This window comes from Camellia sinensis, chromosome 2 (genome assembly GCF_055761805.1).
Source record: "Camellia sinensis isolate YWXY chromosome 2, ASM5576180v1, whole genome shotgun sequence".
Lineage (NCBI taxonomy): Eukaryota > Viridiplantae > Streptophyta > Magnoliopsida > Ericales > Theaceae > Camellia > Camellia sinensis.
This window is the reverse complement of record NC_138962.1, coordinates 172979912-173003735: the sequence shown is the minus strand read 5'-3', so window position 1 is coordinate 173003735 and position 23824 is coordinate 172979912. Positions and strand designations below refer to the sequence as shown.

The window sequence follows — 23824 nt, the reverse complement described above, 5'->3', positions numbered from 1 at the left end:
TACGTCTATATATAACTATTAAAATTTTATTTAAACATATAACAAAATTAAATACCAAAATAGCCTAAATTAGAGTAGTATAGTATCCCCCAAAAATGTACAAACTATATAACAAAGTATTACTTAAACATCAACATTCTTGCATTTTTAATGGTAAGATTAATAATCAAGTTTACATAATTAAACTTATCAGCAAAATTCATTCAATTTTTTTTTATAACATAGTTGACCGAATGTAATTTTCTTTTTTCAAAAGCAATTGTAATAATTATAGTCAATATTATACATTTGATAAACAACCATACATCCGCCCCGTTTGGTGTAGCTGTTTAAACAGTTTATAAATTATAACTTAACAGATTATAGATTATGACTTTAATCAGAAGTTGTTAATCTGTTTGGTGTACCTGTTAGATTATACATTTAAGTTGCTGAGTAGTGTTTGTTAAATAAACTGTGAAATAGTTTTTTCAATTAATTTTTATTTTTTGTTTGTCTACATTTCTCATAAAAAATAATAATAATAATCTATAGTCCATTTGAGTCTTTTTCTATTTTTAAAAAAATAAAAAATAAAAAAAATTAAGAGTACAACTATAAATTAACATGTCCACTGCAGAAGTTGATAATCAGAAGCAAGGGGTGAGCAGCTTCTCAGAATCAGCTTTTTTGAGTTAAAATAAGCTGTTAGAATCAAAAGCTGTTTGAAATAAGTTTAACCAAACAGTCCAAAATAACTTTTTCAAAGCTAAAAGTCATAAGTTGACTCTGAAAAGCTGAAACAAACACCCCCATCAAATAATTCACCACCTTAATCAAGTTTTTTGGTTTTTTTTTGTGGGCCTCTTTTAATAAGTATAATAGTTGATATTTTTTTGGGGCCTTTTTCTCAACCAATTTTTTGAGGCCCAAAACGGCTGTTTGCCCGGCTTTCTCTCAAAGCCTGCACTGACAATATTATCTGTATTTGTGGAGAAATTATTTATTATGTGACCCGAATTTGCACAAGCAAGGCTGCTCAACTATTTGTGGCGGTATCAAACAAAATTTTAAATGAAACCTTTTTGATATTTATTTTTAAATTTTCTAATTTATATAAATTTATTTTTTATTGTTTTCGTCTTCGTTTGTCAACTATATATTTTAACTAAAAAGTCAAAAAGTTATTATAAGTTGTCACATCACTCTCTCTACTTTTTTATATATTTTTTCGTAAAAATTTAAAAAATTACTAAAATAACATGTTACTAAACGAGTTACCAAAAAAAATTTGTTACATATTTTTTCAATTGATAATATTTTTAGTCCACTTACTAAATAATTTTACAATCAACTTTAGAGGGAAGATGTTAGGTTTCTAACGCATGACTATTTTGGGGGCCAAAATATAAATTTCATTTTATCTAGAATATTTTAGTACATGTCTTTTATATATTTAATTAAGTACAAATATGGAATGATTTAAGCGTGGACCTTGTCAAGTTTATTTTTAAACTCGAACAAATTAAAAAATAAATAAATAAATTCACCCAACCTTTTGCTTAATAGCACGGTATATAATATTAATATTAAGAGTCATAAAAACTTGAGATCTGTTCAAGTATGAACTCTTCAACTGTTGTTTAACTGCCTAATGGACAGACCACTCCACCAATTCAGGCACTAATTACGGAGTTTTGGATAATATAATTCAGTACTTAAAATTGAATATATTAAGTGATAATCGGTTAAATTTATATGATAATTACAATTGATATCACTTAAAAATTTAATTATCTCTTAAAATGTAGGTTAAAATTTAAGAAAATTTTAAATCATATGAAACTTATTTAATTCTGACTGAATTTATAAATACTAAATATAAATATCAATATATACTATTATAATCTCACCACCACCACCACCACCACCATCATGCCACTGCTGCCACCACCACCATGCCGTTGCCATCACCACCATCATAATGATCATTACCGCTATCACTACCACTACTGCTACTATCATGCTACCGCCATCACTACCACCACTGCCACCATCGCTACTGCTTCCACTACCACCACCACCACCACCACCACCACTACGACTATCACTACTATTACCACCACCATCACAATATAAAAATTAAAATATATAATTTGAAAAAAATAAATTTCAAATATAATCTTATACATATCAAACAATTTATTTTTAGTTCAGCATTTAAATTTTTATTAAACAACTTTTTAACTTAATAAATTTTATTCAATTTTTAATACTTAATTTTCAATTTTCAATTTTCAGCTTTTAGCTTTCTCTAACAGCACAAGTCTTACAATTAGGGTGAAAACTTACCCATTTTTTAATGTTTTTGTTTCTCAAATATGTTCCAAATATTAACTACAAGAGTCTTACTGTTCAGGCTAAAGCTTACCTATTTCTAATGTAGTGTTTTGTGCCAATAATAGATGAGGCCAAGTTACCACCCAGAAGGGCTATATAAAGAGAACAAGGAGTCCATTCCAAAGTCCAATGAAGGAATATCAAAGTCAATTACTCAGCTATGGCACTTAAATGGAAGGTGCCCAGAAGGAACTATTCCCATTAGAAGAACAAAAAAAAAGGAAATACTCAGAGCAAGCTCTATCAAGAGTTTTGGAAGGAAGCAACATGGAACCATCCCTGAACCAACAACGCCTACTAAACCTGAACCCATCAATCTAAGTGCTCACCAGGTACAACCACTATCATATACAATCTTTGTGCATGAATATATGTAGTTAAATATGATAAACAAATGAGAGAATGAGTGAATATATATTAAGTTAAATAATAAACATATGAATATAAGGCCTTTTATATAGTGAAGGATAAGGCTTAAGTATGGTGATACAGATAACTTATCTACAGTAATAGAATAAAATCGAATCTAACCAAATCAAATCCTCTACAAATCCAATTATATATAATATTGGATATATATATATTATTCGATAATATCATAATATATACATATAATATTGGGTTGATTTGATAACTTGACTATTTTAGTTGGTTTTTTGACTATTTTAACATAATTAAAAAAGTTATATTTGGAATGATAGTTGATATATATTTTTTTGGTAAGTGACTTGATGGTTGTGAGAGAAAAAATAGAATGATTATGATTTGAATATGACATTTTATTTTATTAGCTATTTTAGCGTATTTTGTCTTTATTGCCTATTTTAGCCAAAAAAACCTCCAACAACACCCATATTCTAACTTCCCTCCTCAAACTCAAGGTGGTTGAGCAAACAACTTGTGTTTGGCAAGTAAAGCATGAAAACGTCCAGGTGGATGTGCTTTGGTGAAGATATCAGCAGTTTGATCGACATAAGAAATAAAACGAAGGTGAATAGTACCACAAACAACATGCTCATGAATAAAGTGACAATCGATCTTAATGTGTTTGGTACGATCATGAAATACATCGTTGTGAGCAATTTGAATCACACTATGGTTGTCACAACAAAGGATAGTAGTGGAGGAATAAGTAATCCCCAAATCTTCGAGTAACCAGCGAAGCCATAAAATAATTCTAGCGTAATGTTTGTAAGAGCACGATAATCTCCCTCCGTTCTGGATCTGGAAACAATAGTTTGCTTCTTGCTACGTTAGGAAATGAAGGAATCACCGAGAAAGAAACAATATCTAGTGGTAGAGCGGCGATCAGTAGGATCACTTGCCCAATCGGCATCGGAATATAGGCATGCAATTCTAAGATAGAATGAGAAGAATAATGAAGTCCATGAAATAAAGTACCTTTTACGTATTGAAGGATATGAAGGATTGATTGGGTGGAGCATGAAGATGCCAAGAATAGATTGACAAGATGAACAACATAGGCGATTTCCGATCAGGTAACACTGATGTTAGGTTTTATTTTTGGCAATCCCGTTTGACAAAACTCCTTTCAGTTGTACTTATTTTCGCACTTTTATTTCAGTGAGGCTATGAGTTTATTAGATGTGAATCCAACCCGAATCGTGCTTTGCAGAGAAGTTTGTGGTGTTAATTCATTCAAGATTGCCGCTTCGCTGACTATGACGGGGATCGAGCTGCCCAGTCAGCTCGCGGGGGTCTAGGGGACAGCGCCCTTTGGTGGGTCCGGGGCAGCGACCAGGCGGGGTCGAGGGGCAGTGCCCTCGAAGCAAAATGAAAAATTGCCTTCGAAGTTGTTTGTCTGCTCGAGCGGACATTTTCCCGCTCGAGCGGAGAACTCTTGGTCTCAGAAGTTTGATCGCCTACAAAAATATTGGATGTTGTTTTTTCCCGCTCGAGCGGAACTTTCCGCGCTCGAGCGTCGTCCCGCTCGAGCGGCCATTCCGGCGCTCGAGTGGAGATCGCAGAACAGATTTCTATAAATACGTGTTTCAGTCCAAATCTAGGTTAACGCCTCCAGATCTTCTTCTTGGGTTCTAGGTTTTATATCTGGGGCTATTTTGCTAGTTTTCTTTGATGTTTCATTTAGTATTCAACTCATGGTTTAAGAAGGATACATCAAAGGATTGTTTGTTTATTCTATACAAAAGAGAGAGTTGTTCTTGGGTGGATTCTAAAGAATTCGAGTCTGAAGCTTTGGTGGATTCTAGAGTGGCTCATAGTCAAGACAATTCCGAGGTGAAGACGGGGCTGGAAGAGGCACATAGGGGTTGGTTCAATTCGGGTGTGGACTCACTAGGTAATTGAGAGTATACCTGTGTAATTCATTTATGTCTTTTTAATGGATTGTTTTGTGGCTTTTGCCCGTGATTTTTTTATCACAATTGGAGGTGTCCAATTGTGGTTTTTCCACGTAAAATCATTGTGTCGATTTGTCTTGATTGTTTGATTGTGATTGTTATTTACTGCTTAAAATTGATACATAATCATAAATCAACATCTAGGGGATTTCTAGATTTTTCAACTAAGATAGACTAGATTTCCAACTAAGTGTTGATAAAGTGTGGCATCAGAGAGAGGAATGTCGCCTAGGGGAGTGAGACGAACATTTGTCTCAATACGTGTGGAGGCAACCTTCCTATCAGTAAGACCAACACAGGTGAGTAGATCAAAGGCATACTTTGCTTGAGAGACATAATAGCCACCAGAGTTGGAAGAGATTTCAAGACCTAAAAAATAGTTGAGAGGCTCTAGATCTTTCATCTCAAAATAACTATTGAGGGAGTGTTTCAACTTAACTATACTAGTAAGGATCATACCATCAACATAAAGAAGAACATGAGTGGTGACATGATCAGCCTTGCGAATGAAAAGAGCATAATCATACGTCATGATCAGTCTTGCAAATGAAGCAAAGCCAAACTGTGCAATAGTGGTATTAAACTTGGAAAACCAAGCTTGAGGAGCTTGCTTGAGACCATAGAGAGCACGCCAAAGTTTACAGACCTTTTGAGAAGGATGATCATAGTTAAAAGGAGGTTACATATATACTTCTTCAATGAGATCGCCATTAAGAAAGGTATTTTTTATACCAATTTGATATAGGCCCCACTTGCGGACAACATCAACGACAATGAGGCTACGAACGGGGGTAAGGTGAGGATTACAAATTTCTTTTCATAGTCAATGCTATACTCTTGAGTGAAGCCTCGAGCAACTAAGTGTGCTTTGTAGTATTCAATAGTGTTGTCAAAATGAGTTTTGATCTTGTAGACCCATTTACATCCATTAGCAATCTTACTAGAAGGAAGGTCCATTAAATCCCATGCATGAGTTTTGGCCAAAGCCTGCAATTCATCAATCATTGCTTGCAACCAAAAAGGATTAGAATTGGCCCTCACAGTAAGAGTGAGGTTCATGCAAAGAAAGAATAGTAGAATAACAATGATAATCATGAAGATGGAGAGGAAGTTGTTTTACCCTAGTAGAATAATGAAGAGGTGAGTCAAGATTAGAAGATGATTCAGGGGAATCAAGGGATGCATGAGGCTCATTGTGAAAGATGATGGGAGCAAAACTAGCAGGGAGAGCAGGATCCTCAAGAGGTTGAAGAAGGGAGGCACCACGGGGTCAACTGTAGGCAAGAGCATCTTTGTGGAGGCTGGAGAACATCTGTCTCAATCTCAGTAGAAAACAAATCTAGGGGAGGATTAGTGAAGAGTATAATAGTGGGATGAGGTAAGTGAAATTGAGAAAGAGATGAAAACATTTTGTGTTCCCAAAAGATGACATGGCGATAAATGCGAAGACATTTGGAAATAGGGCCTCTACACCAATATCCTTTGTGTTCAATGCCATATCACAGAAAACAACATAAATGAGCATGAGGCTCTAGTTTTGTATGTTCATGAGGTTGTAGCAACATAAAATATGCAAAACCAAAAGACTCGGAGAGTGGTGTAATCAGGATAAATACCATACAAACGCTCATAGGGAGTGTGATAACCGATAGTGGGTGTGGAAACATGGTTGATTGTAAAAACAATAGTGAGGGTAGCTTCGCTCCAAAAATTTTCAAGACAAGAAGAGAAGAGAAGAGAATAAGGGCTCAAGTAGTATTGAGAATATGTTTGTGTTTCCATTCAGCATGTCCAGTTTGTTGAGATGTGACGGAACATGAACGATGAGGCTAAGTACCATGACTTTGTAAAAAAGAGAGAAAGTCAAAATCTTTGTCTTCCATGGCATTAACAGAACAAAAAACTTTAATTGGATAGGAAAACTGTGTTTTAACCATGTTTGAAAAATTGTAGTAAATTTGATTTAGTTTAGACCGATTTTTCATGAGAAATATCCAAGTAAAACGGGAAAAATCATAAGCAAAAATGACAAAATATTGAGTCATCCATGGTTAAAGTAGGGGATGGACCCCAAATATCAGAATGGATAAGATCAAATTGAGACATGGTCACTTTTAGTAAAAGATAAAGTAGGTTGTTTTCCAAGTTGATCGGATACGCAATCTGTAGTATCAGAAACAACATGCCTTAATTGACTGTTAGAAATTAAATATTTTAAATGACCAAAAGAAATGTGTTATAAACAAGAATGCCAACAATGAAAAGAAGATAAAGTGGAAGTAGAAGTAGCTGGTTGGGTGGAAGGTGGGACGTGAAGATGAATGAGTACATATAGATGTCTATGCTTACGACCATCCCAATAGTCTATCTCGTTAGGGGGTCTTGCACCAAACAACCATTAACAGAAGAGGTTAGAGTGAGACAAAGTTCACATATTTGACCTATAGAAATGAGATTTATGGTACAAGCAGGTGTGGAAGGTGAAATTATCTCCACAAGGAAAGCAAGATAATGCGCCCAATCCTTTGCACTCTATAAAGGGAAACCAAAATGTTAGTGATCACTCTCGACCAGGGTAGGTCAGGAGGACCCTCCGACGATCAAATCAGCACACTAATTGGCCATAACACATAAGTATAAAAAAGAAATATTTCTGAAGTAGAAGTTGATTAAGATTGAGTATAATTGGATCAAATAGGATTAATTCACTTGTCCTTTATGCTTTGCTTGTTTACCCATTTATAGCTGTTCTAGCTCAAATCTCATATGTCGAATCTTGTTTTGATCAAAAGGTTTTGCCCATACCTGGCTTTGGTCAGGCAACTTGTCGAGTTGCTCTTGTCCTTTATCATTGGATCTTTGCCGTATGGACGGCTTGGATGATGTCAGACATTAGTAACTAGCTCGCTGAGCATTACATCCATAGGATCAGGTTGATCAGACAGCTCTGCCCCCCTACTAAGCCCAACCTGTGCCTTAGTTTTGTCTATTTTACACTTGTTACCGTTGGATGATACCTAATCCGATGTCTCCCCTTTATTTTACATATTTGCCTTCTAGAAGGTTATCTTTTATATCTTGTTTGTCTCTCCACACGCCTTAATAGGATGCCAAGTTTCTTCCAATTGTCCTCCATGGGCTACAAGGGATGGGTTTGGGCTTACTACTTTTTGTTTTGGGCTAACGTGGTTGGGCTTGGGCCTGGGCTCATATTTTTTTCCCTCCACAATAGGTATAAGACAAACATTAAAGATAGATTAGATGTAGAAACATGACCAATATGACGTACTAACATAAGAGAGTGACACATAAGATAGATTAGATACAGAAAAGTCTGAACAATCCATGGAGTGATGTCTCAGGATGAGTGTTTTGCTTTGTTTTTTATTTTAATAAATGTAATGCCCCAAAATGTAACAACAGAATAACCCATAATATACACCATATATGTGAAAAACTAATAAGGTAACAATCTTTCATTAATTCTTTGGTAAACATTACCAAAGGTGCCACATTCATTATACATTCATAAACGCTAAATTCTGAATCTATAGCATGTGACATGTAGCGCAAAATAGAAATGAAAAGAAATACAAATATATTTATACCTTAATGGCTACATATTTCCAAGATGATGCTTGGTTACGATAAAAGTGGGTCAAGCCCAAACCAAATAAAAAGCTCAAGGTTTGTACAAAAGATATTTATAATACAAAAAACGAATGAGCCTTCAACTTCAAGATCCTCCCAAGCTAAGTACTTGGTAGAGGTATACCATTAACACTTAAAAGTTGCTTTCCACATAGGGTGATGTAAAACCCAGTAAAGAATACCTTAACATACTGTATGATGCTTAACAAAGTTATATGGTGAATGCATATGCATGTCATTTATCAAAACGTTACACTTTTCTCTTTCAAAACAATGCAATGCCATGATTATATATCAATTCATAAAATAATACTTTTTAAATCAGAAAATAGGGCTGTGGGTACACAACACGGGGAATCTCTAAGTACGTGTCTACTAGTAGGTTATACAAGCACTACCAAAGTCATTTTATTGGTACAAACTGGAAGGATACTGCGCAGGTTTCTAGACTTTCACCAAGGACACACAAACCAACATAGATAATACCACAACCACACTTCCTAACTAGATTCACTAAGGTATTCACCCCCATTTTCTCAAAACGATATATTTTCAATGTATAAATATGAAACAATGTTCAATGAAAAATGCATTAGTAATTGGTTTTAATTAACCTAATCCTCATACAATTCTACAATAATCAAAATTATTTTTCACCGATAGCCCAAAACAGATATCTCTACACAAAAGATAAATCTCCAAACAATAGTATAATTTCATAATCTTAATATATAAGTGATAATACATATTCTATTTCACTCTCATCATCAAGATATGTTCACATTATCATATTCAAAAGCTCAACATCTTTCCCTTTGTTCTTAGTTCAAAAACTAATGATTTCCAACAAAACATTTATTCCTTTCAAAAACACATTTAAAGAAGACATTTTCAAGATTTCAACCCAACTTATCAATATAACCATTTCCACGACATTTCCTATGAACCCATTTGAAAACCCCTCTTTTATACTCCCAAAACTAAACCTAAATCAAACCCACGACTCCCAAATCACTACACTTTAAAGGAACACACAACAAGGCTAACAATCATACAAAGAGGTTGAAGACATCCATATCTCAAGATTAGAAGGAGAGAAGAACAAGACCCAAAGTTTGACAGAGCAAAAAACTAGAACTTTTTTTATTCGAATGCTCACCTCTATAAGCTCTACATTTTTTTCCAAAGCACTAAGGCGGCAAGACCAACGGATTTGAGTGTATAGGGGAGTTCAGACAAGAACTAGAGAGAGAGAGAGAGAGAGAGAAAGAGAGAGAGTGAAGAAATATGATAAAGTTACCTTTGAGAGAAAGAGAGAGAAATCAAAAAGTGAAAGAAAAGATCTTGTCCCGTATTGATATATGCACAGACCGCTCGAGCGTCAGATACAACAGACCGCTCGAGCATCAGATACAACAAACCGCTAGAATGACCAAATCATAGCTCAAGCGCACAATGACCCCTTCCCGAAAGTTCAGACTTGAAAAGAGATAGCTTGAGCTTCAGACACAAAATACTACTCGAGCGACAAACCCATGGCTTGAGCGAAGAACACCCCACTCCTAGAAGTTTAGACTGCAAACATAGATACTGGGAGGAACCAACGACCGCTCGAGTGAACTCAACAACAAACAGGTATAAATCCTTTTGAAATTCTAATTTCCAACCTGTTCAAAATACAAGCAAAGACTCCACACAACCAATTCCACATCACAATAAGACAATAAGGAGTATAAACAACAACAACGAATACCGAATTTCGGATCAAAAAAATAAAAAGGGTCGAGTCTTAACACGAGTCATTATAATAAAGAAATAAATAAATAGTGGATGGAGGCTAGGGCTGATATTAGCAGGCTGGGGCTAAAGAAGGCACGATACACATTAGCATAAGTGGGCGTGACGCACAGTAGTGTTGAGAAGTCGCAACTCACAATAACAAGAAGCAGGGCTAACGTGGGACACTATTAGGGCAAGCCGGGCATAAGTCGATAACAGAGTTGATTGAGACAGAAGCGAAGAAGGCATGTAGCTTGTATAAGATAGACGAAAGTCGAAATAGAAAACGACTCAGGTAGAAGTCGAGCGTGGCAGCACGCGGCTTAGGGAAAGCCGAGTGGATGGTGTAGTGACGCGTAGGCTGGCATTAGGGGAGACTCAATAGCTAAGGCATGTGATAGCGCATGCTACGCATTGAATTACACACTGAACTTATGGTAGCGCGTGTGGGCACGTGTTGCGTTAATTTTTCTTGGTTTTTCATCATTGGCTCTTGAGAATGCGAGGAAGAGTTTGATGCATTCAGAAAGTGATTTGGACAACTTTGGTTTTTGGGCAGGTTAAAAGAATGGATATTGAGTCTATGTTTAGAAGTGATGGTTGGTGATACTATGTAGGGCGCAGTGTCAGGGTCGAGACCGTAGTTTGTAGTGTCAGATTTAAGAAAAAGGAGCAATGATTTTCACCTTTGGCTCTGATAGCATGATAAACAAATCAGAGAATGAGTGAATATGTATTAAATTAGTGGTGCTACATGCACCAATTGGTATACCAATTAATGTACCAATACATACTTGGACATTGCTACTTCAAAACTATGAACCCACCCATTATACAAATTACAAAGATCCAAAATTTCTAAAATTATGCAACATCATCCATTAATACACTAATTGGTGCATATAGTTTTATTCATATCAAATTGAATAATAAACATATAAATGTGCTTTATATAGTAAAGCACAAGGCTTAAGTATGGTAATACAAATAACCAATCTATAGTAATAGAATGAAATTGAATCTAGCTAAATCACATCCTTTACAAATGGAATTATATATAGAATATGTACGAGAAGGAAATAATCTTCTCATATAATCCTGTTGATAAAGTTTGCGCTCCTCCAAACATAGTCGTTTTACTCCCTGTAAACACAAACGTGAGCTGGCCGGCGGGGTGTGCCGGAAACCTCTTTGTGTATTTAAGAGTCAAAATTATGGTATCTGTACATAGGTCCTGTCATGAGCTTTTATAGATCCCACCTGGCACAATCCTAATAGGACTCCAACTCTCCTTACTAGAGTCCTCCTAGGAATCACACGCCCAAGGATAATGCCTATCCTGATAACACCCTACTCACTACTAATTAAGTGAGATGGTCGCAACTCTTACCTCGGCTGGCACCAAACTTAACCGTGCTCACACAGCTCAATGCTACTTTAGTCAACATTGTCAGTCTTGACTTTGAGATGATGCCTTGCAGAGCTATCCTTTAGCTCGGTTCTCCTTTCACTGATACCTCGGTCCAGGATAGCTAGGTTAGGCCATTGGTAGCCCACCTCTGACTAGCCTGATGCTTAAATGATCTAGGACCGTGCTACATAAACAATTACTTCGGCCCGTAGTTCGGCCCAATGTCTAAGACGAATGGTCTTAGTTTGGTAAAAACTATTCACATAAATTACCCTCTAAATTGCCCCTTAATTCCATCTGCAAAGCATGAATGGGATTATTGACTTCCAGCCGTGTTGAAATAACGATTTCAGCCAAGCTAAAACTTGCTTGGCTTCCTGAAATTGTGCTGATCACACAGCCTGTCATCCTATAGCCTGACATCACGTCCTTACTGGGACACAAGGCATGTGTCGATTACCCCCTTGTACTATGCCAGCCGTTTCACACTGCCTAAGAATTCAAAATGTGGCGTCTTTCTACCTTCATTATACAAAACTCATAATCCTCCAAACAGTTACATCCACTGTTCATCTTCTCTCTAGAAAAAACCTCTCGCACTTTTAGCTCCAAATCCTCACCCTCTTCAGTCAAGTCTTAATCCCAGTATCTGGATCGCTCGTCTTGCTCGTCTCAAGTGCAAGTGCTCCTTCTGTCGACTGGACTCTAAGTTCATGCCCTAAATTCGTAAGTTCCTCATGTCATTTTCTCTTTTCTACTGATATACTTCTGTTTATTTTTAAAGGATGGTGTCTTAATCACCAAATATGTGTGTTTATGTACACTAAAGCCTGAACGAATATCAAGAACCTTGAAACTCCATAGGTAAACCTGGAAACATATTGACTGGGACTACGAACCAGTCTGGAACTGTGTTTTTGATCCAAAATAATACTGCGACTAGAGTAAGAACCTGTTCATGACTTTAGGCCCGCCTCCGATCGGACTAGAAATCCTACGCTCACCAAACCGAGCTACAATGCTGTTCATGCCCCTTGACCGAACTGAATTTACCTTGGTTCTCAGAACATGCTTTTAAAACTGAATCGTTTCGCTTCCTAGTACGTGCCTAACTTTTGTCGAGCTAGATTTAATTTAATTTTATTATTCTGCCCGATTTATCACTTGGGCATAACCCCCCTTTCTATTTTCACTTTGCAGACTTGAATAGGTTGGCCAGGCACACCCTTGTACTTTGCCCCTGGGCGGCTTTGCTCAACCGAGCTAACCAAAGCCACAACAGCGCCAAGCTAGGTTGTCGTGCTTACTTTAACATAGCACTTTCGTTTTTAAGTTAATGGGCAAATACTGATTTCTGGTGGACTTCCCTAGAGCCATGGCCAAATTTCGAAGAGATTACCACATTCCAGACGATGTCCACTTTTCCTTAGCCGAGCTGGATACCACTCCATGGGACAAGTCAGGCTTTATTTCCTTTACCGTGGTGTCCATTGTAGAGGGGGGACTTCGGTTCCCCGTCCAACCCTTAATCTGTGAATTCTTTAGACAAACCAGGCTATGCCCCATTCAATTATCAACCAACACCTATAGGATCATTAACGGGATTACCGAGCTAAATCATCGCCTTGGTCTCAATCTTAGTTTGCCTGAGCTATTCCATCAATATTTGCTCGGCTAGAATGACGACGGCTGGGTTTATTACCTTAGAGTCAGGAGAGGCCGAGAGAAAATTGTCAAGAGAACACCGGACAAAGACTTAAACGATGATGACTTTCTCTAGGTGTTAGGAAATTTTAAAGATGAGGAAGCCCAAATACTGGGCTATAATATAAACTAGAATAAAGGAACAGTTGGTAAGAGCAATCCGATTTAATTTTCTTTGCTATTTAAACAACCACCGTGCTAACCCTTGTGATTGTCCCTTGTGCAAATTTGAACCAGCTTAAATCCAACTACTCCTACGCCAACCAAGCCACACTATGAGTTGCGCTCCGCTACTACAATCAAAATTGGACCGAGCTCCTAAAATTTGAGTCGACCTATCGGTATAGCGGTAAGAGAAAAACCATGGTTACAAATTTTCTTCTTGAATTTTCACTTGAACCATACCCAAATCTCCCCCAGATCAAACTAATTGCTCTCACTAAAGAATAAGAGATGGCCAAGAGGAGAGCCGTCTGGGCTTTGATCACCGAATAGGCATCGAACTCGAATGTCGAGGTTTAGACCGAGCAAACTACAACTGGTCAAACCATGGAAACCGTTATTGCCTTGCCCTTCTCCTGGGTTGCTTCATCTCAGCCCAGCAAGAGGCTGCGCACCTCGACTTCTCAACCGCAGCAGCTGTTGGACGAAGAAGACGTCGAGCCACCAGAGACCGAGCTGTCCTTAAGCGAACCGCGACAAGGGGGAGGCACCCCCGGCCGTGCTAATTCTTCTTCGGCATGGGCGCCGACTGTGACTTTCAAAGGCCGTGCTGTGACCACGATCGACTCTGTTACCGCTGAAAAAGATCACCTGCTGGCCTTTGGTTTATCCAAAAGTTTGTGCCTTCCAGTTGACATGGAAAGGCATGAGAACCTGACCAAGTTAAAGGCAATTCAGTCTGCCATAATGTCAATGGTTCTGGTACACTTTGGATTTCTCAGTAATGCTAATTTTCACAATCTCTTAGTGTGGTTAGACTTATCTTTTCGTATACTGTGCAGGCCATCTAGAAAAATCACACTACCCACCAATGTGTGATCGAATTGTGAAAAATGGATAAGGCGGCTGTCGCCGAGGTCAAGACAAAAGATGCCAAGCTAAAGGTCCTGAAGGCTTCTCTGGCCGAGCTGAGTGCCAAGAATGAAAAACTTGTCAAGTAGGTTAACGCGATTAAGGCTGAGAAGCAAAAAGCTTTAGTCGAGAAAAAAGATCGGTATTTGCGTGAACTTGCCAAGCTGGAAAAGAAGAAGGACGCCAAAATAAAGGAGTTACAGAAGAAAATAGAGAATGCAGAGGGCTGTGGTTTCACGAAAGGTGAAGAAACTTATGTCCAGTAATGCGAAGCTACAAAAGACATATTCTTGAAGTGCAGCTGGAAGGCTGCGGCTGAAAAGCTTGGTCAGTCGCATGACTCCGAGGTGTTCCTGAATCCTCCTACATATTTCATACAGGTCTATATGACGGATTACGCACATGCCATCTAGCAAAAATTCCTTCCGGTGGAAACGGAAGAGGAGGAATAGGTCCCAGATCTAGCCGACGTTCTCCTCGCCAATACCAACCTTGGTCGCCAACTTTCATTGCCAGCTCGGTCGGAATTACCCAACCAAGCCGTGCTGAATCTTGATGAAGCGGCTGAGACCGATTAAACGTGAGAAGGTGAAGTTGGAGAAGTCAGGGTTGATTTGGATGCCGAGTTGGATGACCTCTTTGCCTGATTCTTTTAGTTTTCTTCCTTAATGAAAATGTAACCGGGCTATAAGCCCCCCCTCTTATACTTAATTTCTAACGAATGAAAGAAACTTTTCTTTTCTTTTTTGTCATCTTTTTGTTTGGTTACAACACTTTTCCACTTTATAGCGTATCATCTTTACTGCAAGCCTAGCCGGCCTAGTTTAGCTAGGCCTTTCCTTATCCTGAGATACTTATCCCGGCTAAAGAACAACTTGGGAAACTGCAAGACCTTTGTAATCGAGATTTTTGCCACAATGCTTATCTCAGCTAAAAGAAAGATTGTTGGTCAAACCTGCTAACCTTCTTGAGCCTAGATCCTTATCTCGGCTGAAAAGCGAACTAAGTATTGGTCAAACCTGCAAACCTTCTTGAGCCTCGATCCTTATCTCGACTTTAGGAAGAAGTGTTGGTCAAACCTGCCAACCTTTTTGAGTCTAGATCCTTATCTCGGCTGAAGAACGAACTAAGTGTTGGTCAAACCTGCCAACTTTCCTTAGCCTAGATCCTTATCTCGGCTTTAGGAAAAAGTGTTGGTCAAACCTGTCAATCTTCTTGAGCCTAGATCCTTTTCTCGGTTAAAAAACGAACTAAGTGTTGGTCAAACCTGTCAACCTTCCTAAGTCTAGATCCTTATCTCGGCTTTAGGAAGAAGTGTTGTCAAACCTGCCAACCTTTTTGAGCCTTAATCTTTATCTCGGCTGAAGAACGAACTAAGTGTTGGTCAAACCTGCCAACCTTCTTGAGCCTAGATGCTTATCTCGGCTTTAGGAAAAAGTGCTGGTCAAACTTGCCAACCTTCTTGAGCCTAGATCCTTATCTCGGCTGAAGAACGAACTAAGTGTTGGTCAAACCTGCCAACTTTCCTGAGCCTAGATCCATATCTGGGCTTTAGAAAGAAGTGTTGGTCAAACCTGCCAACCTTCTTGAGTCTAGATCCTTATCTTAGTTGAAGAATGAACTAAGTATTGGTCAAACCTGCCAACTCTCTTGATTGCCCCCAGTCGGGCGAACAACTTTTACAAACAGAGGAAAGAATTTTTACCGAAAAAATGTCTACTTGTTTTATTGAAAAACGAAAATTACAAGTGTTTAAGAAAAAGCTAAAAATAAAATATTCTGAGATTGGTCGTGTTCCATGGCTGTGGAATAGCTCTGCCGTCCACATCCTCTAAGTGATATGCCCATTTTCCAGCCAAACCAATCACTCTGTATGGTCTTTCCCAATTAGGTCTTAATTTTCCATCTCCAGGTATCAAGGTGTTTCCTATAACTTTGCGCAGTACCCAATCTCCAATCTTGAATTGTCTGGGGTGCATCGCTTTATTGTATTTCCTGGACAATTCCTGTTAATATGAGGCAATGTGCACCAAAGCTCTCTCTCTTCTTTCTTCTGCAAGGTCAAATTCTAGGGATATGGCCTCGCCATTCAAGTATGGATCAAAAGTTTCGCTTCTAATGGTGGGGAGGCCAATTTCCAGAGGGATTACCGCCTCCATGCCATAAGCTAAGGAAAAAGGTGTTTCGCCAGTCGATCGCCTAGGTGTGGTTCGGTAAGCCTATAAGACATGGGGAAGTTCCTCAGCCCACTTGCCTTTTTCCTTTTCCAACCTCTTTTTCAGGCCATCTCAGACTACTTTGTTGGAAGCTTCGGCCTGGCCATTGGCTTGGGGGTATGTCGGTGTAGAGTTATAGAATTTTATCTTGTATTCTTCGTAAAAAACCTTGAAGATTTTTCATCAAACTGAATGCCGTTGTCTGATATTAGAGCCTTGGGTATTTCAAACCGGGTTATAATGTTTTGCTAGACAAACTTCTTGACGTTCTTTTCTTTTATGGATGTGAGTGCTTCTGCTTCTACCCATTTTGTGAAGTAGTCTGTTGCTGTAGGAAAGAACTTTCTGTTGCCTGGCATGGTTGGGAGTGGTCCTACTATATCCAAGCCCCACATTGCAAAGGGCCATGGGCTGGTTAAAGGTAGGAGCTCTCTGGCCAGTTAATGTATTTGATGTGCAAACTTCTGACATTTCTCACACTTCTTGAAATATTTCTCTGCGTCTATTTGCATGTATGGCCACCAGTATCCTTGTGAAATTGCCCGATAGACCAGTGATCTTCTCCCTTGGTGGCTTCCGCAAACGTCTTCGTGTATTTCGAAAAAAAGTGCCCCGACTTTGCTGGGATAGACACACTTTAAGTAAGGTCCTGTGAAGGATTTTTTTTTGTACAATGCTAGTGATGGGGAAAGCCAAAATTGCTCTGACTTTGCTCTAATTTTGTTGGCTTCTTTCTTTTCTTCAGGTAAGATGCCATCTTTTAAAAACACTATGATAGGATCCATCTAGGAAGGGCCTAGATTGGCGCAACATGCTTCGGCTGCTTCTGGCTCTTCAATACTTGGTCTGGGTAGGAAGTCAATTAACAATGGGTGTGGGATAGATGTATCTGCTATTGACGCAAAACCGGCCAACTCATCTGCTTTACTATTTTCCTCTCGACTGATTTGCTCTATCCGGACCACTTCAAATTTAATGATCTCATTTTTGACCAACTTTTGATACTTGGTCATTCTATCATTCTTTGCTTCGTAATCGCCTGAAATTTGGTTGACTACTAGTTGGGAGTCACTGTATACCATCAGCTCAGTGGTCTTCATGCGAAATGCTGAGCGAGCTTACCAAAACAGAGGAGTCGCTCGAGCGTAAACTCCTTCGCTCGAGCGGTTTGTAAAAATACAAAAGTACTGGTTGTTGAAAATCCCCGCTCGATGCTCGCTCGAGCGTGAGACACAGCTCTTCGCTTGAGCGTAGGTCTCTTCGCTCGAGCGTGCGTCTGCGTGCACCAAAAACCTGAGAGCTTGCAATCTACGCTCGAGCCAGCACTCCTTTGCTCGAGCGTAGCTCTGAACAAAAGGTGGTCGCTCGAACGTGGAATCCTTCGCTCGAGCGAGGAAGCCAAAATTTGGAATTTCCAGATTTGCCTTCAAAGCGCAAACCAAGAATTCAACACACCAAAACTCAACCTTTTGGGCCAATTTTCGGAGAAACACTTGAAAACCAACAATATAATATGTTTTGAAGATCATTTATAAAATCAACCCCAAATGTGAGACAATTGAACACCAAATCCAAAGAAGTTTCAAGAATAATGCAAGAACTTAACATGCAAGTGTTCATTAGAAATCTAATGCTCTAAAACATGACCAAATGTAAGATTTGAGCTCAAAACATGGAGAATTCATGGACTATAACCCAAATATGGACATGCATGTGGGGAATTCATGAAAACATCTTCAAAACTCAATAATGTGCACATGCATGCATGAATTACTTCTCAATTCAACATTTAAACCAATTCTTGACTTTAATCTTCAATTTTACCATGGACTATGCAAGGTATAACTTAAATTCACAATCAAGAAGATGATTTTCCTACCTTAGGTGTTCAATTCCAAGTATGGGGGCTCAATTATGCAATTCTTCTACAATTCCTCAAATTTCCAAGCAAAATCTTGTTGAAACTAAGTTTTTCCCTATCTCCTACTCTTTCTCCCGCGGTTTGGTCTCTCAATGGATGATGAAAAGATGCAACAAATGTATGAATCATTCTCAAGGTTGCCTTAGGTAATGGGCCACTCAATGGCAATTTGGTAATAAACTTAACTAATGTAATTTAACGTTATTTAATCTAATTTAATCATACAAAGTCAAATTTTAATTAAACTTACCATAAAATCACATATATTCTTATTAGTATAAAACACTAATCAATTTCTGAATCAGTCGCCGATAAGGCTTTCAATTTGCAGTTTAAAGTCAAAGACATGAACATGTCATTTTATCGCAAACAGATAGAAACACAAAAATAATGCAATACACATGAAAATTAATCCCAAATCCTACCTAAATTACCATTAGACATAATTAAGTACGGATTAACGTTAATCAGAGGTTGGAGTTATTACAGTCTTCCTCCCTTAAAAGAGTTTGGTCTTCCAAACTCGAATTACCTTCATTCGGACTCATCATTGGGTCCAGTGGAAACAGATCCGGATATCTCTTCTTCATGTCTTCCTCGGTTTCCCAAGTTGCATAGGTTCCTCCGTGGTTTTGCCAATCAACTTTTACCAACGGTATTTCTTTATTTCTCAACCTTTTAATCCGGTGATTCACAATCTGAATAGGTCTTTCCTCATAAGTGTAGTCATCTTTCAAAAGCACATGTGTCGGTTCAATGACGTGGAGTGGATCCCTCAAGTATTCTCGAAGCATCGATATATGAAAGACGTTATGCATATGCTCCATTACTGGAGGTAAGGCTATCCGATACGATACCGGATTGATTTTCTCAAGGACTTCATAAGGTCCAACGTACCTTGGCGCTAATTTCCCTTAATACCAAACCTAGTTTGACCCTTCATCGGGGTCACTTTAATGAACACATGATCCCCAACTTCGTATTCCCTATCTCTTCTTCAGACATCAGCATAGCTCTTCTGCTGACTCTGTGCAGTTTTTAGATGTTGTTGGATTAGTTTCACTTTCTCGGTTGTTTCTTGCACAAGTTCCGGTCCCAACAAAGGTCTATCACGTACTTCAGCCTAACATATTGGAGAACGACGTGCTCTCCCATACAAAGCTTCGTAAGGAGCCATTTCAATGCTTGAATGGTAACTATTGTTGTACACAAATTCAGCTAATGGCAAGTAGGTCTCCCAATTCCCCTGGAAGTCTAACACACACATTCTGAGCATATCTTCCAAAGTTTGGTTAGTCCGTTCAGTTTGTCTATCCGTCTGTGGGTGATAGGCACTACTCAATCTCAATTCAGTCCCTAAAGCCTGTTGCAAACTCTGCCAAAATCTTGACACAAACTTTGAGTCCCTATCAGACACAATAGATACTGGCACTCCATCCAGCCTCACAATTTCAGTCATATAAATATTGGCCAATTTGTTAGCATTATAAATCGTTTTGATAGGCAGAAAATGGGCAGACTTAGTTAAACGGTCAACTATAACCCAGATAGAGTCCATACCTCGGGAAAAACGAGGCAATCCCACAATGAAGTCCATAGGAATATGCTCCCATTTCTATTCCGGTATTGGGAGTGGTTGTAGCAAACCAGCGGGTCATTGATGTTCAGCTTTAACTTGTTGACAATGGAGACATCTAGCCACAAAATCTGCAATACTCCTTTTCATTCCAGGCCACCAAAAATTTTGTTTCAAATTGCGATACATTTTTGTGTTCCCCGGATGCATAGCAAACTTACTGCTGTGAGCTTCGGTCATAACACGTTTCTTCAAACCACCACAATCGGGTACACAAAGACGGTTTTGAAATTTCAGTACATCATTCTTAAGCATAAATCCTGACCTTGGCTTTGAATCAAATTCCTCTATGATCTTTTTTAAGTATTCATCTTCGCATTGTTTTTGTTTGATCTCATCAAGAATTGCAGGTTGAGCAGAAATAACAGTTAACAACCCATCTTGTTCTAGGTCATTCAACAATTCTTTTCGATTGGGCAACAAACATGACAAACTTGCACCGGATTTTCGGCTCAAGGCATCTGCTACGGTATTAGCCTTTCCTGGATGATACAAGATTTGCAAGTCATAATCCTTGAGTAGTTCTAACCATCGCCTCTGTCTCATGTTCAATTCCTTTTGGGTAAAGAAATATTTCAAGCTTTTATGATCGGTGTACACCTCACAAGTTACCCCATACAAGTAGTAACACCAGATTTTTAAAGCAAACACTACAGCTGCTAATTCAAGATCATGTGTTGGGTAATTCCTTTCATAAGGTTGGAGTTGTCGAGAAGCATAGGCAATCACCCTTCCGTTTTGCATTAACACACACCCTAAGCCTTTGTAGGAAGCATCACTGTAAACTTGAAATCCATCAGTACCATTAGGCAAAGTTAAGATTGGTGCAATTACTAACCTGGTTTTCAACTCTTGGAAAGCTGCCTTTCTCTGTTCACTCCAGTCAAATGGCACATTTTTCTGAGTTAACTGGGTCAATGGCATGGCAAGCTTGGAAAAGTCTTTCACAAATCTCCGGTAGTAACCTGCAAGTCCCAGAAAACTATGAATCTCTGTTACATTTGGCGGTTTAGGCCAATCCACGGTAGCTTCGATTTTCTGAAGGTCAACAGAAACACCATCCTTGTTGATTACATGGCCCAAAAATGTCACACTGTTAAGCCAGAACTCACATTTGGACAATTTAGAATGCAATTTCTTTTCCCTCAAAATCTGCAAGGTAGTTCTCAGATGCTTCTCATGTTCTTCCCTGTCTTTAGAATAGATCAGAATGTTATCGATAAACACAATAATAAATTCATCCAGAAATGATTTAAACACTCTATTCATAAGATCCATAAAAGCAGCAGGTGCATTGGTCATCCCAAATGGCATTACTAAAAATCCATAATGTCCATATCTAGTTCGGAATGCAGTTTTCTCTATGTCCTCGGCTCTAACCTTTAATTGATGATACCCAGATCTGAGGTCAATTTTAGAGAACACTTTGGCTCCTTGGAGTTGATCAAACAAATCATCTATTCGAGGTAATGGATATTTGCTCTTAATGGTCACTTTGTTCAGTTCTCGATAATCTATACACAATCTCAAAGATCCATCCTTCTTTTTGACAAACAAGACTGGAGCACCCCAAGGTGAAGTACTCGGACGGATAAATTTCTTATTTAACAGTTCCTGAAGTTGAGTTTTCAATTCTTTCAATTCTGAGATAGACATTCCATAGAGAGTCTTGGAAATAGGTTGTGTCCCTAGAAGCACCTCAACAGTGAATTCAATTTCTCTTTTAACTAAGTCCCCAGGTAAGTCATTCGGAAACACATCGGGGAATTCACAAGCAACAGGGATAGTTTCTACATTAGTTCCATCAGATGAGGCCGCCAGTATACAACACAAGTAACCCCTACATCCCTTCCTAAGCAGTTTTCTAGCTTTCAGAGATGAAATCAACTATGGGGGAGAAACTACCCGACTCCCAGTAAAAGTAAATTCAGGCATACCCGGTGGTCTAAACACAACAGATTTACTTGCACGGTCAATAGTAGCACAGTATTTAGTCAACTAGTCCATTCCCAAAATACAATCAAAATGATCAATGTTCAGGGGTAATAAGTCAACATATAGCATCATATCGCCAATCATAATATCACATGCTGGATAAACATGAGCACACATCATAGAATCCCCAGACGGTGTAGACTTAGATAACACATATGTCATTCGTTCTAAGGGTCTAGTCAATTTTCGAGAAAAAGCATGCGATACAAAGGAATGTGTAGAACCAGAATCTATCAGTACACATGCATTTTGAGAACATACAGAGAGTGTACCTGACACCACAGTATAGGTGTTCGGTACATCACCGAGCACTAAGGCAAATACTCGACCTTGTCTTAGAGGTTCTTTCCCAGTATTGGCTTTGGCATTTGTTTTGGCTGTAGAAGCGGATCCAGTTGAACTTGCCGCAGGACGGTTAGCATTCTCAGACCTGAGTGGGCAATCCTTCACTACATGACCTGACTGTCCACATCGGAAACAAGCACCGGATACTCGGTAGCACACACCCCTATGCCTCCTACCACAATCAAAACAGACCGGGATAGACCCACTACACTGACTCGAGCTGTTTGTAGACCCCGTGTTTTGCTTCTTACAGACAAAAGACTGGCCTCCTTTAAAACCAAACCCAGACCTTTTTCCTCTCCAATCATTTGTTGTAGTTGTTGGGGCTTTACCTTGTTTCATGGCGGCTATGGTGGCTTATGTCATTAGGGATCTGTCTAAGACTTCCACATAAGTCGGCAATTTCAATATGCCTACCCGATCAAACACCTCTAAATCCAGTCCACCCTCAAATTTTTGTGTTTTCTTATAATCGGTATCCACCATATGTGGAGCAAACGTGCCAGTTCGGTAAATTTAGCTTCATACTCTGCCACAGACATTCTTCCCTGTTTGAGTTCCTGAAATTCAGACACCTTTCGATCCCTGAAACATTGGGGAAAATACTTATCATAAAAGATGGCATTAAACTGTGCCTACGTCAAATTCCCATTGCCACTTCGAATCAGTAACCACCACTTTTGGGCTTCATCTTTCAGAGTATAGGTGGCTAGGAGGACTTTATGAACTTCAGAACAAGGAAACACTTCATATAGTTGCTCCATTTCAAGCAGCCACGTCTCTACTTTCAACAGTTCAATCCCACTATAGAATGTTGGTGGTTTCATTTTCATGAATTTCTGTGTCAAGTTGATGATGTCATTATTATCTGCTTCGACCTGTGCCGGCGGAGGTGGAGGGGGTAAAGGTTGTTGTCTTTGCTGTTGTGTCAAAGTTTCAGTTAATGCTGCAAGCATCTGTTCTATTTGGCCCATGCGAGCCTCTGAAGATTCACTTACATCGCTTCCCCTTGCATTCTCCATGCTACTATACAAACATCAAATGATAATAAACACAGGCATAATCTTATTCGTTTCCTTCAATCCATTTGTTCGAATTTACATTCAGTTTTCATGTTCATTTGAATTACCACACAATCACACATGCTGATTGAATGCCCCTAAATCTTACTAGGACATCCTAAGCTCATACGGACCTGTGTGTGCGATAGAATACGTGCTCCGATACCACTCTGTCACGACCCAAACCCGCTCCCATAGGTTTAGCTTTGTAACCGGCCAGTAATTTGTGGATTACCAAAGGCCTCTGAACAGATTAGCAAAAAGTAAGGGG

The 23824-nt window shown here is 38.8% G+C and overlaps 1 protein-coding gene across 3 annotated transcripts in view; it reads left to right on the top strand.

Moving 5' to 3' along the window:
* Window positions 1–23824, top strand: part of LOC114260887 (protein neprosin) — a 61280-nt gene that overhangs the window by 24220 nt on the left and 13236 nt on the right. For all 3 annotated transcript variants that reach the window (XM_082916132.1, XM_082916131.1, XM_082916130.1), the window contains exon 3: window positions 2445–2711. In XM_082916132.1, the coding sequence (XP_082772258.1) occupies window positions 2445–2711 (267 nt within the window). The remainder of the gene's footprint in view (window positions 1–2444; window positions 2712–23824) is intronic.